The sequence below is a fragment of the Triticum urartu genome, chromosome 3A, assembly GCF_056163025.1.
Source record: "Triticum urartu cultivar PI428250 chromosome 3A, HENAU_Tu73, whole genome shotgun sequence".
In the NCBI taxonomy this organism is placed as follows: Eukaryota; Viridiplantae; Streptophyta; class Magnoliopsida; order Poales; family Poaceae; genus Triticum; species Triticum urartu.
In genome coordinates, this window is record NC_141875.1 from 62,891,857 (window position 1) to 62,909,516 (window position 17,660).

Below are 17,660 nucleotides of genomic sequence, written 5' to 3' on the forward strand. Positions count from 1 at the left end.
CTCAAATGATGTTACGGGGTCATTTTGCTCGTGAGAATTCTTCTTTGCCGAATTCTGGAATGGAGCTGATAAAAGAATTGAGCAACAATCAACAAATTTGCCTTTCTGCTGCCCAGTGAGGAATTTGTTACTTCGAGTAAGCACTCATCTCATCCACTAATCATATTTTATCAGTTAAGATGGTTATGGTATAAATATATTCTTTTTGCAAGGAATGGTATAAATATATTCGCGACATAATATAATTTTGAACCGCTCACTAAACTTTTTTAGAAATTCTGATGATCGGTCTTAACTCTTAAAGCAAGTATCACATCTGTGGACAGATTGAGATTGGGTTACAATATTGTAGATTTGTTTGACATGTATTTGTCATGCTTATAGGCAGTTCCCTGTCCTATTCTTTACACAAATTATTCCCGTGTAGCCTTATGGATAGGCCAGTTGCTCCAAGAAATACAGTTTTACTGAATCTCATGGACAAATAAATAGCATATATGTGCACTGCTAATGACACTGACAAAAAGGTTTTAACTATGTAGAGCAAGTAGAGAGGAGCTGTGGAGCCTCGCCGGCAAGACGGCCCTTGTCACCGGTAGAAGGATGGTGCAGCAGCCGGTCTTCAGTGGAGGAGAGAGATCGCCCGCTCCGCACCATGCTGCTCTCGCCCTCTCCTCTTTCTTCTTTCGATACGAGAGGTTTTCTTCCACGCGGGGGAGACGTGGGTCAAAACCCGATGAAATCCCTGCAGTTTGGGGTGGGTTTAAACGAACGAAGCCTCAGGAGGGAGGCCACATTTTCTGCAAGACCAGAAACAAAGCTTCAGAAATATATACTGTAATATCTTGTTGGTCATGTTAAACAAGCGGACAAACATGCAAATCTGTAGTATGGCAGGGTACTGCTCCATGTAAAACAAACATATAAGCACCACATATTCAGTTCATAGACAAACACACCAGGAAATTCCGTGCAAGTACATTGGATACTGGCAGTCGATGAACAAAGAGAACAAGTAAAAAGTACGATGAAAAGAGGGTCTGAGGTTCAGCTTGTCTTCGCCATTCACCAGCAATGAATTATATACATAAGAACCTCAACATTTTTAATTTTGCATATTTACAAAACTCCTGCTAGAAATACTAAGCAACATACTAACATTTACTATTAGCTGGATTGTAAAAACATTCCAAGAAGACAATACATAAATATTAAACAGGACAAGCAGCAGTTAAATGCAGTACAGAGGACAGCAAGAAAACTAATCAAGTTCAAAGCACTGTATGGAACATAATCTTAGGAGTCAAAAGAAAGAAAGAAGAACACATATTTTAGAATATGTTCCGCTGACATCAGTGGTCCAGGAACCATATACTGCAGAAGTACTCCACAAGGCTAAGATCTAAAAAAAAAGACGAGCACCTTGTACTAGAAGCATTCCCGGCAGTAACGGTACCAGTGTTCTCCTTGAAACTTGGGCGGAGCTTCCTCAGTTTCGCTGGGTCAAACTAAGAGGCATAAAATGCTCATATTACATAGTAGTAGTATCACATAAAAAGGTTATACAGAACAAATGACATACTTTCCTTGTTTTAATTAACTACAAGACAAACTATCAGCAACTTTGCCAATAACAGAGTGTGTACTGCCTAATATTTCTTGAGCCTGGTACATTTTATATTTCACTACAGAATGCATGAAAACACTTGATACAGAATGGAGACAGACATAATTTGTTTTTTACAGAATAATTTGGTTGTTTCAAAAGGATTTACAGATACTGCTGACAAAAAAGCATGGGATAGCCCTATAGTTCATTGTTTCCAGCTTTTGTGTTTGAAAAAAATTACCCTGTCTAGGGCTCTAGGCTCTCGTCTTTTTCAACAAGTACCGGTGGTTTTCCTCTGCCAACAGGAACTTCAACCTGGTAGATAGGACAGAGGGCATTAAGAAAACAAATAAAGGAATGGTTGCTAATATGGCAAAGAGATAGAAAATGACCGGAATGATCTCCCATGCAAAAGCGCCACTATCACGAGCAGCAATTCAGTGTCTCTGTCCCATGTCCACCGCCCATTTCAAGAATTGACTGAATTGTTGCCTCTAGGGCGCCTCCCGCAACAAGGTTTGAAGCAGCCTGACCATAAGTTTCTGCTTCAGTGCTGTACAAATGATGGTAGTAAAGATCATGTCAAATGGGTTAAGAGGAAGTAATATAACTTCTTGAAATAGGAAATGCATTTTATGAGATTACAAATCAAAATAAGATGAAATAAAGAACATAAATCAACTCACGAGACAGCAACAGCAGGAGCTGGGGAGGCGGTGGCAGCTGGACCAGGAGCACTGACAGGTACACTACGTCAGTAAAGGTAAGGATAGGGTTACCTATCTGCCAACAACCACTAGCCATATAGCATAATAATAATAATACAAAATTACAAATCAATGATAGGAAGCTATTATTTACTAACAACCTTTTGAGACTCTCCTGCTGAAGTTAAAAAGGAACTATACCAAGATATTAAAATATCACATCTTCAGTGACTGATAAAAAAGAAAGAAATACAGACTTGTGCATCTCATGGCATGTCGTTTAAAATGGCAAAGCGGTATTTTATATACAAAAAATATCTTTAAAGAGACCAAAAAAATCTGAACACAACAGAATACACCTGAAAAAGATCAAATCAGTTTTTTTTTAATAAGAGTAAAACTCACATAGGTGCTGGCGCAGCCACTGCTTGAGGTGCTGGTGTGGCTGGTGCTTGAGAGGCAGGAGTAGCAGGCACCGTCTGAGTAGGGGGTGCCTGCGTAATAAATGCAGGTCAAAAAGTAGAATCTCACCAATAGAAACACATAAGTGCAAGTCATATATATATATATATATATATATATATATATATATATATAGTGAGGAAATGAGAAATTTGACTTAACCAGAAAAAAAAACACAAACAGATGACAAAAATACGTTGAGTCAGGAGCTCATAGTTGTGAACTTCGTAAAATCTGCCATTCTAATTCAACTAATATAGTTGGCTCAGAGCTTAACTATCTCTGCCAATTAAAGAAACAACGAACTTAACCAGTACCATCATAGTTTCAGTGAAAAAATATGGCAAAAGGTACTGTCCGCAAATAACTCCCAAAGAATCATGACAAAGTTTTGGATATATGGAACGGGTGAAAGATTTTTTTGCCCCAAAAGAACATAAAGAGACATTAGTGGTGAGTAACCCATATCAGTCTAATCAAGTTCCAACTCACCTGATTTGAGGGATCCTTGGATTTAGCTGGAGCTGCACTTGATGAGCCCTTATTCTGTGAAAGGTCGAGAGTCAGAAGCAATAATAACAATCATCTATCTTATGATCAGTTAGTAGAAACAGTCCTGAAGCAACTCTAGGCTGTAGCCATACTAAAACGAAGTTTATACAAAAACTAGGATCAGCAATAGAAACACCTACACCTTTTAAGACAATTCCAATAGACACTGAAGTTCATTACGTTCTGAGAGGTCAAGATCTTGATATCCGAAACAAATACTTCCGATGCACAAGGTATTGTTATGATTTTTTATCATTCTACGCATCGCTATGCTATTCCACAATTTTATGACATATAAACTAGTATCAAGCAGGATGCGTACCTGTCTAAGCATTAATCACAAGAAAGTTGTTTTCAACAACTTTGTTTTCCTCCAACGTAGTCTCATCGTTAAGAACTGACCCTTAGTATATGAGCATTTGTTGATCAACTGGGTACACATTCTGCCCTTGTGAACTCTCAATGAGCTTCTTTACATCAGAAACCCAAATCAATTACAAAGTTACAGCATTCTGATTGCAAAGAATCCAAAGAACCAGGAATTCACATGCTGGTAGAATCTAAAGGTTACGTAACCGCATACCATGTAACCACACTGCAAAGACCCCATAACTTTACACCTACGATTGTTTGGCAAAGACCAACCTATGATTCTACCATGCTGGTAGATTCTAAAGGCTACAGGTAACCACATTACAAAGTTCAAAACAGCAAAATCAGATGGCAACAAATGAATTTGATGAAATAGATCGATTGCAGTTTTTACTTTGTACCATAGTGTAGGAACTCAAATAGAAAGTTCCGGATAAAGGCTGATTATAACATTTTGAGCATAACAGTTGATTATAATATTTTACCAAGAGCCTGCACCCCAAAAGCTATAGCTGTGCTTCTCATTTGTCACTGCAGAGCAAAAAAACTCCACTGTAGGTAGACATTAGGATACTTGCTGGTTATTAAAATGGGAAAGGTAAATCCTCACATACGCGTGGTGATAGGAACTTTACAATGGTGACACTGCACAGCATGTACACACGAGCTTCAGAACAGTAACCAATGATAGCAGTAACGCGCAACCAGAATTAAAAACAGTAGCTACGTTCTGGAATCTATTCAAGAAAAGAGCAGCCCTCATCATCTACGAAGTACACATTGCACAGCATCTACACATGACTTGGTAAAAGAATTATGCCTCAAATATCATGGAGAAGACAATAGCATAACTTATTTCCATAACTAAAAACAAAGCCCTATCGAAAAATGAACAGAAAGCAATCACATAACCAGACCAAGTGTAGCATCTGTTAATCTTATAGACTTATAAGGACATGAACTTATGCCAGAATTAAACCACAATATTATGAAACCTACACTACTATAGGATCACAATGTTGATCACAGATCCTGCACTCATGATAACAACTATGGCCCGACCACAACCATTAGAGAGATGGTACGGAATTGATCAGGGCATAAACACATGGGAATGAATCAAGTATGACAAACTACTTGGTAAACACTTATCATCAACATAAACACTTGTTAAAAGATCAAGAATAGTGTATGTTTATCAGTCAAACTACGCTAAAGTAGAAACATATCATGATCACAGCAAGACACGATTCACAGCATGTACAAGCTCTAAAAATAAAATGAAACAAACAAGCACAGCTATACAGGATCAAATTTAACATGCTTAACTAAAGATAACCTCAATGGTAATAAATAACAAGTTTAGAGCATCTGTTCTTATCCAATCATGACAAAATAAAAACACATATAGAGGAAATATACACTCTGAAAGCAAATCCTAGCATGATGACCAAGAACCATACCTTTTGATCTACTATAGCTCATATAGTAGCAGAACCATGCTCAAATAGTTACTGTATCAGGCCTCAAGTCATGGGATGGCCACCAATGGTTTCACATAAACAATTAAAGCGAACCCCACCGCCCTCACGGCCACCACCAGCTTCTTCATCTCTCTAATGGTTGTGGTCAGTGTTAACCTGAAAGAGAACTCTGCGTTTAAAATGAAGACTTCAACACGCCAGCACAAAGGGGTCCTGCCAGCCTTGGAGGTCTCCAAGCCGCAGCCAGCTCTCTCCTCGTGCAAAACCTCATGGCCGCGTCGTCACCCGAGCAGGTGAGCACAGAGGCTCCTCTGCCAGCGCGCGTTTGTGGAGAAGGCAGGCTTGGTCTTGACCTCAAGCATCTTCGTCGCGGCCACTCGACAAGCACAAAAGTGCCCCTACCCGCCAGCCGCGCGGGCGCCAATCAACGTCTCGGGCTGCTGCTTCTGCAGGACACAGAGATGGAACATGTTACAAATATGTAGACATCGATTCAAGAAGCAAACCAAGTAAAGTTTTGAACTGGGCATTTTGGGGGCATCCAACATCGAAACTAGTAAAACCGCGTCACTGGAAACAACAAGCAAAGCACATACTGCATTAAGTTGACATGGATCACCAAGACTGTAAGCACGCATGTATGCTAGGTTGGCATCAGTCACTGTACCGAGTTATTTGCTAACATGTGGTTAATAAAGAAAAGCAAAGTCAAGAATAGTCCCCATGTAGTTTGCAAAAACCAGATATAAATGCATCCTAGCTTGGCAACAACACACAGAGCACTACACTGACAGGCTAATTCACTACAAGTACACATGTTAATTACATGAAAAGGAAAGGAATTAAACATGCTGCTTGGCAAGTTATAATTAGATTAGATGATAGACTCGGTGAAAATCTAACATTTATAACTCAGTGAAGCAAATAATTTGCGCAGCGGCCTAGCACACCCAGCTTGCATCTTTAAATAAGATTATATATATATATATATATTAAAGAGTAAAATGTACTCAAGGCATCATCGTCACCTGAGCAGAACCAAACAATCCTATAGATTAAAGAATGAATTATATGTAGGTTTGTCAAACTTAACAGGTTGCTAATTGCGGAAACAAGATTCCTAGTATACAGATGTTATGATTCTTTTGTTGGTTATAATGCGACAGTATACTGATTGCTGCTGGCTTTCTTTACCTCGTGCATTTGTTCAGCCAACTATTTTTTGCTGGACAAGGAAGGCAGTGTTCATATTTCCATCCACAAGCAGCAGTGGTAACTGATGTGGTTCAGAAGTTGAGGTAGGCCTCACGCCAAAGGCGTGGACTTGCTGGTGATGTTCAATCAGTGCGCACACCACCCTTTGTGCTCCTGCGAGAGGGAGGAAACCCCATCAGGGAAAGGGGAGATGAGCGAATCAAATCGAACAGAGAGGAGCAGAGGGGTGAGAGAGGGGAAGGAGACCTTGAGGTCCATGGCGTGAGGGTCGGAGAGCAAGGAGCAGCGGAGCCGCACCCAGCTTTGTGTTAACCTAGAAGACAGATGTGTTTGAAACTGCAGAGTTGAACAAATCCACTAAAGAAACATCAGAGCGACGATGTGGAATGCTGTCGTCGAAGTACAGGAAGAACCGGAAGTCGCCGTTGTTGGTGTTGACGCTGGTGGTCTTTGCCTGCCCGCATAGACGGCCGGGGAGCAGCCAGCACAAAGGGTTGGATTGGAGGTCTCCCATTGTGCTCCTTATTTTGGCATAAGTTCTGTCTAATGGGTACTGACAGGTGTGAGCCACTGAAACATGGGGGTGGCTTCTCACCTTTAAAACAACACTATCATTATATAGACCCCCATCCAGAAGCAGAGCATGTTGAAATACATCAAATGAATAAAATAACTACTTAATAGTGGCTTATGGATTGGCAACTGGGGAAAATATATGGTAACACATCCCCTCTGGTTTCACGCTTCCCATTCAATATTACCTCGATCATGCACAAACATGCACCAAGCATGACCCATTTGATATTATCTCGATTTCTAATGCTGATTCTTTTCAAAGAAAGACAGAACAAAATGATAGTCATCTAACTGAGAAGCTGTCCCAACTATTCTGCTATGTTCCTGGTACAAACCAGTCCAAATTATTTCCTAATGGAGAATCACTGAAATTGAATGATGGCAGATCAAACAGCTCTACCATCCATCAATCTGACTATTTTCGTGGCATTTAACGGGAGATGCCAGCGGCGCAAATGGCGAGCAGTGGCAGTCAGGCTGTGGCGGCGGCGTGGCGGCTGGGAAGAGAAACCCTACGCCTCTCATCGATTGGGACCCTTACGCGGAACCGAGCAACCAACACAGCACGCCACGCAGGGGCCAAATTGCGAAATACCACGAATGCCCTCGGCGGCAATGAAAATCACAGGCGGTGCCACGCGCCGCAGAAGAAGGCAACCGGGCACCTTCGCAACCACAGTGACTGACAGCCGTGGCCCACAAGTTGTGGGGCCCAGTAGTCAGTGAGAAGGGAGCAAAATCCCAAGGTGGATGCGGGACTAGGATGTCCCGAGCTGGTTTCGTTTCCTATATTTTTGTTTTTGTTTATTTTGAAATCAGCTGGGGGGCTGGGTTTATGGTTTATGCAAGAGAGACCGGTGCCTACTCGGGGCTCATTTGTGTTTGGCCTCGCGGCTCTCGCCTCCCAGGCGGCAGGCGCTCCATATTTCCCACCCTTCTGACCCCGCCGCCGCGGCCATGGAGATCACGCTTCCGCTTCTGCGGTTGTTCTGGTCTGGAGACCAGCCGCATGACCCGTCGCATCACCAGCACCCGGTACCGTCTCTCGATAACCCCGTCCTTGTTCTCGACCGCGATTTGGCCTTTCTCCCTGAATTTCGTGACGAGGTTAGAGCGCATTGGGGGTGGGGTGCGAGGATCGCTTGGGCTATGCATGAGGGGCGGGTTGGGGTTGGGGTTGGGTTTTGACGGTTGGGGTTGGGGTAGGGGTTGGGGTTGGGGTTGGACGGGGATTAAATTTCCACTAGTTTTTCTCGGTTTGGGGGATTAACCTACAATGTGTATGCACTGCCTAGGATTGGGGAATTCGTGAGAAATTGTTGTGTGAATTTGTTTGGATCCCGTTATGCACACGACCTATATAAAATTATCAAGGTAACCTGATTAATTAGGGATTAGGTAGCTGGTATTTATGCAGGATAAGGTTGTAGCTCACCTTTGAGGTGATCAGTACCAATTGCTTTGTATTTTCCAATTTGTAGTATTATTATGATTGCTTCATCTGTTGGTGTTCCATTGCTAGCCAACATACCATACCTTGTATGTATGTATTATGTCCATATTAATTTCTCAATCGAATCAGGTCCTGGAGAACGCTGTACTTTCAGCAGCAGCTGGAGGATCTGTGATCCTTCTATTTTTGCCTCTCGTTGTCTGGTTTTGTACCAAATCTATGGAGAGAACTCTCAGGGTGGTGAGTACATCTTCCATGTGGGCTGCAGTTCTCAACAGTATGGTCTGGGTCTTCTTTACCACGGTCGTGATGGATAAGGAGGACTGCATGGAGCTTGTGCTCGCATATCCGATCGTCCTAGCTTCCAACTTCATATACCTGATGATCGTCTATGGATTTATCAACAGCTTTAAAATGGTATATACCTATGCAACTTTGTTTGAGTTTACACACATTTTGCACCTAATTTTCCTGACATGTTTTTTATTGATGAAGGCAATAGCACTGAGTAGCCTTGTCACTTTATCACTGGGTTATGTTTTCTATGCGATACGATTTCATCCTGATATTCCTGAGAGCTGGGAGATGCTTGGCTTGCTTGCGCTATGTTCCCTGGGATGGTCACATGCATGTTTAATCTGTGACATTCGTGTACGTATATTTGTATATTTCTGATCTAGTTAAATTGCAGCAACTACACAGCAGGAGTAACTTAACGACAGTTCTCTTCGTTTCCTTTTTTCAGCTCATAGCAGGACTGCTCCATTATGTGATTTATTGTATAAATGTTGTCCTCAGCACCGCCTTAAATGGAGCAACCTTTTATGTCATTGCCAAAAACCACCCAGATCAGCAATTTGTTGTAGTAAGTAGCTCCCTGTTTAATTCATGCCGTTCTCGCTTATCTCGTGTTTTTTATCATTCTGACTTCTTTTTTCCGAATTCTTGACCATGAATAAATTTGGGTCGCTGGTACATAAACATTGTGTTCTGTTGTTATTAGTTGTCCTGTATCTAATGCAAATATCATCTAACTGAATCTGTCATCTACCTATTAAGGCATGAACAATCTGTCATCTACCCATCTAAGACATAAACATTGTGTTCTGTTCTTATTAGTTGTCCTGTATGTAATGCTAATATCATCTGTACATAAACGTAGAAGTAATTTAACTATTATCATTTTGCTCCATAAAAATAAAGGTGTAAACCTTTCTTTCATAACGTAGTGTGTACTGCTACTGCTATCGAACTGCAGAAAGTATTTCTCTATTTTTCGGTTGAGATACAGTTTTTTGTTTGCACTTTCCTCACACATTTAGACAATTGGAAGAGTAATTGCCTTGCCTTTTGCATTTTGTGTGTAATTTTGAGATACGCTATTTTTATTTTAGCCTTAACTTGATTGGTTGGAATTACTATTCTTCTGCATTTTGCTCAAAGTTCTAAGAGTAGTAGCCCGAAGTTGATGCGTAATGCAAATCAAGATGCACCCTTGCTGCTGATGAATTATCATCAACTTTCTAGTCTTAAATTGTTCAATCTTCACCATTCTGTTATATTGCTTTAGTAATATGGCAGATTTGCATTTAAGACTAGATGAGATAAAATTTGAAAGAATCTTATTTCGTGCAGTATTCGTCACTGATGGGGTTTGTGCTCGGCTTCGTGGAAGTCATGATTCTGATAAAAAAAACTTGTTGATGACAACTTCTTTCGAGCTCCCAACGGTAATAATCTCTTTGCCAACTTCACATTTCTCAAATTGTTTGAGAGTTGATACTAGTGGTGATGTGATCTATTGTCATTATTTAGATCATGCTCCTGGGAATGGCAACAATGGTGGCGACAATGCCAATGGCAATAATCTGCAAGGAGCTGGTGGCGACAATGCCAATGTCAACAATCCGCAAGGTGCTGGTGGCAACAATGCCAATGTCAACAACCCAGAAGGGGCTGAGGATGATGATGATGATGCCAATGGAAACAATCCTCAAGGTGCTGGTGGCAACAATGCCAATGTCAACAATCTACAAGGAGCTGGTGGCGACAATGCCAATGTCAACAATCCGCAAGGTGCTGGTGGCAACAATGCCAATGTCAACAACCCACAAGGAGCTGATGATGATGATGATGCCAATGGCAACAATCCTCAAGGTGCTGGTGGCAACAATGCCAATGTCAACAATCCACACGGAGCTGAAGATGATGATGATGATGATAGTGATGATGATGAGGATGATGATGATAACGATAAGGATGATGGTGATGACAATGATGATGATGATGATGATGATGATGATGGTGATGATGATGATGATGATGCCAATCCACAAGGAGTTCATGGCAACAATCTGCAGGAAGGAAGATGATGATCTACACGGAGATGATGTTGCTGATGACACTGTGAACAGGGGAGAAGCTGATGGTGAGGGACAGCCACCACCTGGAGAGAGTAAGGGCTTTCCTGTTCCTTTGGATTAAAGGTTTTTTTTTCTGCTCTATAGTTTTATGACCTGAAGTTGTTCTTGAAGTTTGGATTGGTATTCCCGAAGGGGTGAAAGTTGAGAATGATACAGATGATGACTTCGAAGATTCTGGAAATTTTGTGAGTGTTGAAAGCTTCATTTAACATATTGAACTCTTCTAATTGGTCCATGAGTTTAAAACGCTGATTTCTTTTGCTCCTTTAAGGATGCTACTGACACAGATACCTTTTACGACGCTGTTGGAGATGACCTGATGAAAGATAACATGTACGATCTGGGTATTATATTGCTGTCATATTTTATATTGCTTTCATATTTGGCAGATGATTCTGACCTTATCTTTGCCACATCCTCAGGCCAAAACTTGTTACTCCTGAACACAAAGTTCCTCAAACTGTATCCTTCACCCCAAGATCTGTAAGTGTACCACCAGTCATTTTATATACCACTATGCATGATTAACATGCTGATCCCCTTTTTTTTCCTTTTATTAAGAAGAAGCCCTCAGAGCGAAGCTCATCTCACAGGTCCAATGGAGAAGTAAAGAAGTCAAATGATCGAACTAAAAAAGGGTACATGTCTTTTTGTCTCATTTTGTTTTTTAAATGGGCTCTTTATTCCATAGGGTACATATTTGTCATCCGTTGACGGCAATTTGACTGAACTGAAAGGGTCACACTTTAGACTAACATGTCATTCCATAGGGTTCTCTTCATTAGGATTACTGTGTGCACCCATGTGGACTTCTCATTGCTTGTTCGTTTGTAGAACATATGCTGTACACATTATATTGCCATATTACTGACAAATCTAAACGTGACCTTTTCTTTGCTGTAGAATCAACCTAGCTGACAAAAAACCAATGAGGAATGCGCCAGCAATTGTAGCTCCTGGTGGTAGCTGGTGCCTGCCTCGTACACAGCGCAAGCGTCAGGTCGAAGATGGTGTTCAAACCCACTAAATATCTGAGCCCCCCACCCTGCCACCCTGTCCACATGCACAGTTGCGGATGACAGACGACACTTGGTCTGACGGATGTGAGTCACTTGCTTCTACTCATGCATGGCTAGATGCGTAGCATCATCCAACAATCGTGCAGACAATGTTGTCCATGTAGCACAGCTCTAAAACTAATGTGAATTAACAGTAATTTTGGGATAGTGTCTGTAGTTAGCAATTTTTGAAGTGATTGGATCTACACTTTGCAGTCTGCTTATGTAGTTGCTGCTGCAAATTGTTTCTTGTATACGATTGACTGTAAACAAATGTGGCATGTGATGACTGATATTGACCATTGATATACTCTGGGTGGTGATTTTATCTGAAGCACATGACTGCATTCTTTTGGTGTATTAGAGTACTGACAAGGTTAGGTGAGGTCTCTTGGCTTTTTGTTGTACCGGTGGATATAGCACCGAATGACTGGCAAGATCGACCACTTGATATAAGATGTTCACCCCTATCTGTTGGATTGTTGATATAAGATGTTCACCCCTATCTGTGGTGATTGGCTGTGAAGATTCAGCAGATTGAATTGTAGCAGCAGCTGCCTGGCGAGTAGCGAATGCTCGACAAAGGCAAGATACCATCTCTTAAAAGTGGGGAGTATCATGGGAAACAAGTTCCAAACTTCCAATAGGGGTGACTTGGTGCGGCCCGTCGGTGAGCGTCTCATTACATAGTGATTAAGATAGCGGCGGAATACAGCGACATAGTTTGGTTAGGAAGTGCCCACCGGCTATTGCCTAGCATGTTTATTGATGATGATGAACATATAAGACCGACAATAAAAATAGTGTACGGCTTCGGCTCATCGGTGCATCCAGCTCATCACAGGTCTATCCTTTGCATTTAAGTGCACCAGGTCGACTACTTGGTGTCAGATTGATACACTAGACAATGTTTGGCATGTCGACGTGTCCCCGAGGACGAGTTCATGTGGTGATCATCTCAATGGCATGTCAAACTGGCGCTCTGCGCGCCCGTCGCGTCGCCCAGGCCAGCTCGAGCCACTGAGGCATGTCCCCTCGTGCCGCCATCGCAAACACCCGGCCGACTCCCTCCTCAGGCCACCTCGCACCGTCGTCCGCTTCGTCGCCAGACGACGACAACAACGGCCGCCGCACTGACAGCGCAGTGCGCGACTGTGGTCAGTTCTGTCTTCTTCCCCACTTGACATCTAGCCTGATTTCTTATCTCCCATGACCGCCTCCGCCGTGTCAACGCCGCTCCACGCCAGCCAGCGCATCGTCCTTGCTCGACCAGCGCATCCATGGCGGCACCGATGCACAACACCTCCTCCCGGCCATAAAAGTTGTCGCCCGCGCTCGGTTTGCATGACCACTCGCCTCCTCCACCATCCAATCGATCCTTATTCCACAGAAGGGTGGCTAGGAGGGCGTCCTTCCCCGACATTGGCGAGATGCTCCGCCGCTCGGGCACCATCGCCGCCAGCCACCTCCGGTGAAGTCCCCGGAGAACCTCTGCATACCTCAGATCCTCACTTCCTTATGGAGCCGATTTCATGCTCAATTACTTGATTCCGTGCAGGTATCCACGAATCCATCCAGCGTTGCCACTCGCCGTCTCTAGAGACGACGCTCCCATCGGCGTCCGTCCACCTATCGCCAAGTTACAGGTACCCGTCGACTCGCCGTCGTAGTATCCCTCCATCCATCAGCTCACCGAGCACCTCCGCTTCTTCCTCGCCGCCGTCCATCACCGGAGAGCTCACCAGTACTGTTTTCCCCCTCCCCCTCTGTTAAAACCTGACCGTTCTAGCCCAATTTGTCAGCGAGTCAGCCACTACCGAAGGGGTACGTAAGTGAAACCGTATTTCTGCTTTACGCCTTCGACGTGGCCGATCCAGGAAATTCCAGTTAAATCAATTTATATCCATTTTAACCCAAACTTTGATCAGCTCTAATTTTTAAACCAGAAGCATAATTGAGTCCATTATTTTTGAAGTATTTTTATTTTGAGCTCCTTTACCCAGTGGTAGTTTCTTGAATTTTTGTGAACTACTTAGAATTTCTGGGTAGACAATTTGCTTTATGTGATATTTACCATGGCTTATTAGAAGTATTTTCGGAAGGAAATAACTCAGATGGTGAAGATCATGAGTACTTTGTAACTCCATTTAAGCAAGGCAAGCCACCACCTCCATTTTTCTGATGGCATTGCAAAGCCATGATTAATATTTGATATATTGGTTTATTTTTGACATTATTTGCAAATGCTTTATTCATGACTATTTTTATATAATGTTTGGATATGTTAATGCCACGTTAAATATTGTGCTTGTAATCGTATATATACTATACTATATATAAAGTGGATAAGCTAGGAGCCCTCCCGTGCATTTGCCGTTGTGAATGATGGCTCTCTTGGGCCTCACACGTGTACCCGGTTTTTTACTTTGGTTCACTGCAGGTTCTTCACTGGTTTTTGTGTTTTCGGCCGGTTTTGATTTTTTTTTCACCGCTTGTTAAGCGGACGATAGATATTTCATTCCATTCTTTTTATGATTCTGTTTTAATTTATTTTAATTTTTTTATTTTGCAAGTTTATTTTTCTTCTTCAACAAATATTCAGAAATTTATAAAATGTTCACACTTTTTAGAATTCGTTTAATTTTTGAAAAATGTTCGTGTTTCCAAATTTGGTTCAGAAATTCCAAAAAAAATCAAAAGTTGTTACCTTCATTTAAAAAAAGTTTGAAAATCAAAGAAGTTCATGATTTCAAATTTTCAAAATGTTCCTATTTTCAATTTTAGGTTTTCCCCTCCTTTTCTCATCCCACTATCTGATATTCCCCTCCTCCTCCTGCACCACCACCACTACCTCCCAGCTTTGTCTTCCACCTCCTATGTGCAGCCTTCCCCGACTCCTCGATCTAGCCTTCTCTTTCCCTCCCGACTCTCACGCACTACCGCCATTGGAGTGTTTTTAACTGTATACATGAAACTTTTAAACCGATCATCGGAATGTAGTATATAATAAACCGTTGGAAAGCTTATGAATAGGAGAAACCTTTTCATCTAGAGAATCATTACAAATTCGTTACCGTTTGAGAGCAGTTTAAAAAATGGCAAAAACAACATCATTTTTTGCCTTTATTTAAAATATGTAATTGAAGGTCGGACGTCTCACAATATAAATTTTGAACCGTGCAGGGAGGAGGACGTTAACTTATTGAAACAAATCTTTTAGGCTTTTAGTTTTTTATTCTTTTATTCTCATCTGAAATGCATCCCGTGTTGCACTTGAACTGCTCGCTGTTTTTACTTTGAACTTCTGTCACGTATTTTTGTTCATAATTCCTCACGCGTTTCGTCGGAGTTGCACAAATGATATACCACTAGAAAAGTGTTGAGAAGACGCAACTTTTTTCTTATACGGTTAAACTTTTCTTTTCGAACAACATACATTAATTTGTTTTAGCCGTTTATTTTAGAATAAGAATATTATCTACCCTTGGAAGGTTTTTGAGCATTTTGTTTCAAATTTGTAATGGATTGAGAGAATTATTTTTAAACACAAAGAACAACATTTTTTGACAGTTTTTTAAGCGGAGAAAATCCCTTTTTATAAATTTGTGTTCAAATGCTTCATTTTTTAGTTTGGCCTTCTTGGGTTTGTAACAAACATTGGACTTCTTCGTCTTTTGAATTTGAACCTCTAGTTTTTTCTAGAAATGGGGAAATCCAATTTATTTTTATAATTTTTGAAATGATCAATTTTGAAAATTTAAACTTCTATGTTTTTTTAGAAATTGGGAAAAACATTTTTTAATAATTATTCGACCGTTCTGGGTTTTTATTTGAACTTCTTGTGTTTTTTATTTAGTACCGGGAAAAATACAAGTTTTTCTAGTAAATATCGAACCGATTTTGTTATTTCAATTTTAATTTCTAGGTTTTTTTAGAAATGTTGAAAATCCTTTTTATATGAATTTTTCATTGCTTTGCTTTTTATTTTGTACATCTTGTTTTTTTATTTAGTAGCGGTTACAAATCCAAGTTTTTATTAATCATTGAACCGATCCGTTATTTTAATTTTAACCTCTCGTTTTTTTAGAAATGGGGATAATTCATTTCTTTTATCAATTTTGAATTAATCGGTTTTTTTAATTTGAACTTCTTGTTTTTTTGATTTAGTATGAAAATAATCTGATTTTTCATAAATTTCGAATTGCTCTTTTTATTGAAAAACTTTCATGTCAGGAATGCCCCTAATTTTTTTATGGCGAACCACCCCATGTTTGGGTTTTGAACATTTTCGTTTGTGTTCTCTAAACTTCCTAATCTTTTAGTACTAAATAAATAGAACTATGTTTTGAAAAACAACAAAAAAAAATAGTTTGTGCAAGTTTCGGATTTTCTCGACGCACAAATCAAGAAAATCCGAAACTTGCACAAACTATTTTTTTGTTGTTTTTCAAAACATAGTTCTATTTATTCAGTGAGCAAGTTTCTAAATTTTGAAAAGTGAGCGTCTGTCTTGTTTAATTCACCAAGAGATGGACAAATATAAAAGTTGTAAGTTTTTTGAGATAGGCAAACAACCTTTTTGTGAACATGTATAAGGACACAACAATTAATTCATAACACTCTTTTATTTTGCCTTAGCATCAAATGTTTTGATTAACACACGCACGCACACACGCGCGCGCGCGCACACACACACACAACACGAATTCTCAAGAAAAGAAAAAACCCAGAGTGCACACATGTGAGCTCGCAACGCACAAGCACCCACACAGTGAGCATACATACACAGGAGACATCACACTTCACACGCACATACGAAATACACTTGTCTTATTACAGTAGTAATTATACTTCATAACGCTCTTTCATGATTTTGACTTTCATCGAACTCTCCTTTTGAACTTCTGATTCTGAATATCTTCATATAATCTCGGGGCCAACAGGTTTGACTGTATGAACATTTAGTTATCTGCACTGTGAACTCTGAAGTATGCTACTCTAGTTCTACAGCAACCTCTGCCATTCGGTTATCTGAACTCTAGCTAAAGCTGTTCAACTTCGTGCCAAATTACAGACGAGCAAGCAAGCACTTCGTGTAGCAGTAGCAGGGGGCGAAGCTTCATGACATGGGCTAAGTGGGGATGACGACGGCAGGTGTTGCGGCCTGCAGCAGCCACAAAAAACGGAGCAGTTACACAAACTCCTGGATAGTAAAGTCTTCTGCATTTTTGCGCAAACTTTTTCCTGGTACACATATGTGACCTTCTACCATCTTTTTATTTGAACTTATTTTCAAGAGAAATTTGCTGCCGTTAATTTTCTTCACATATAAAGTAAAACAAAAAAAACTCATTTTAGCAAAAACAGATGGTGGACAGGAAATTTGTTCCCGCGTTATCCACATAGGTACACAAGTAACTGAATTTTCATTTGAGGTAAATTATGCAAATACGAGCACACAAAAAACCACAAAAGCAACATACACTAGACCATTTTCTGTTTAGTAGCTATACTGACGCATTCTTTTTTCCAGTTTTAGATTGTTCAAATCTGCCTACAAGAACAATACATGGACTGAACTGGAGGGATTTGAGTTTCAGAAATGAAAGTTAGTTGCAGCACGCTCCAACTCCATGAACAAAAGAAGAACCAGGGGACAGCTGGTCATGCGTTGGAGGTGCGCATGAGCAGTTGTCATGGAAGCAACAGGAGCTAGGGGAGCGGGTCTGTCATGTGTTAGAGGTGCTGA

General features: G+C 40.9%; 2 protein-coding genes and 1 long non-coding RNA gene across 5 annotated transcripts; 2 read left to right on the top strand and 1 right to left on the bottom strand.

The window, feature by feature from the left end:
- Positions 1–350: 350 nt before the first annotated feature.
- On the bottom strand, positions 351–7,540 carry LOC125546659 (putative ubiquitin receptor RAD23). 3 transcript variants are annotated; one of them, XR_015599600.1, is made up of 10 exons: positions 6,648–7,540; positions 6,381–6,554; positions 3,653–5,632; positions 3,271–3,324; positions 2,722–2,810; positions 2,296–2,346; positions 2,002–2,162; positions 1,851–1,924; positions 1,423–1,508; positions 351–800 (listed from the first exon to the last, which is right to left on the bottom strand). XR_015599600.1 is itself a non-coding variant. In XM_087516630.1 (6 exons), the coding sequence occupies exons 1-5, from the start codon at positions 3,662–3,664 to the stop codon at positions 2,033–2,035; spliced, it is 348 nt and encodes a 115-aa protein (XP_087372756.1). In that variant the 5' UTR covers positions 3,665–3,824; the 3' UTR covers positions 1,751–1,924; positions 2,002–2,032. The 3 variants fall into 3 exon arrangements, 1 of the variants encoding a protein (XP_087372756.1); XR_015599599.1 differs by lacking the exons at positions 6,381–6,554; positions 6,648–7,540 and having other exon boundaries at positions 374–800; positions 2,296–2,358; positions 3,653–3,824; XM_087516630.1 differs by lacking the exons at positions 351–800; positions 1,423–1,508; positions 6,381–6,554; positions 6,648–7,540 and having other exon boundaries at positions 1,751–1,924; positions 2,296–2,358; positions 3,653–3,824.
- Positions 7,541–8,385: 845 nt separating this feature from the next.
- Positions 8,386–9,647, top strand: LOC147978559 (uncharacterized). The gene is made up of 3 exons (XR_015599601.1): positions 8,386–8,847; positions 8,926–9,081; positions 9,176–9,647. It is a non-coding gene; the product is annotated as an uncharacterized LOC147978559 (long non-coding RNA).
- Positions 9,648–9,862: 215 nt separating this feature from the next.
- LOC147978560 (uncharacterized) lies at positions 9,863–11,023 on the top strand. Its single transcript, XM_087516631.1, has 2 exons — positions 9,863–10,160; positions 10,246–11,023. Exons 1-2 carry the CDS (start codon positions 10,005–10,007, stop codon positions 10,912–10,914), a joined length of 825 nt encoding a protein of 274 aa, XP_087372757.1. The 5' UTR covers positions 9,863–10,004; the 3' UTR covers positions 10,915–11,023.
- The last annotated feature ends 6,637 nt before the right edge of the window (positions 11,024–17,660 follow it).

Excerpts from the sequence above, each read along its gene's own strand:
- LOC147978560 (XM_087516631.1), top strand. The coding sequence starts at position 10,005 with ATGGCAGATTTGCATTTAAGACTAGATGAGATAAAATTTGAAAGAATC. Across the intron at positions 10,161-10,245 it reads CTTCTTTCGAGCTCCCAACG|ATCATGCTCCTGGGAATGGC; the intron begins GTAATAATCTCT and ends GTCATTATTTAG.
- LOC125546659 (XM_087516630.1), bottom strand. Across the intron at positions 2,811-3,270 it reads CCAAGGATCCCTCAAATCAG|GCACCCCCTACTCAGACGGT; the intron begins GTGAGTTGGAAC and ends TTTATTACGCAG. Across the intron at positions 2,359-2,721 it reads GTGGCTGCGCCAGCACCTAT|TGTACCTGTCAGTGCTCCTG; the intron begins GTGAGTTTTACT and ends TTACTGACGTAG.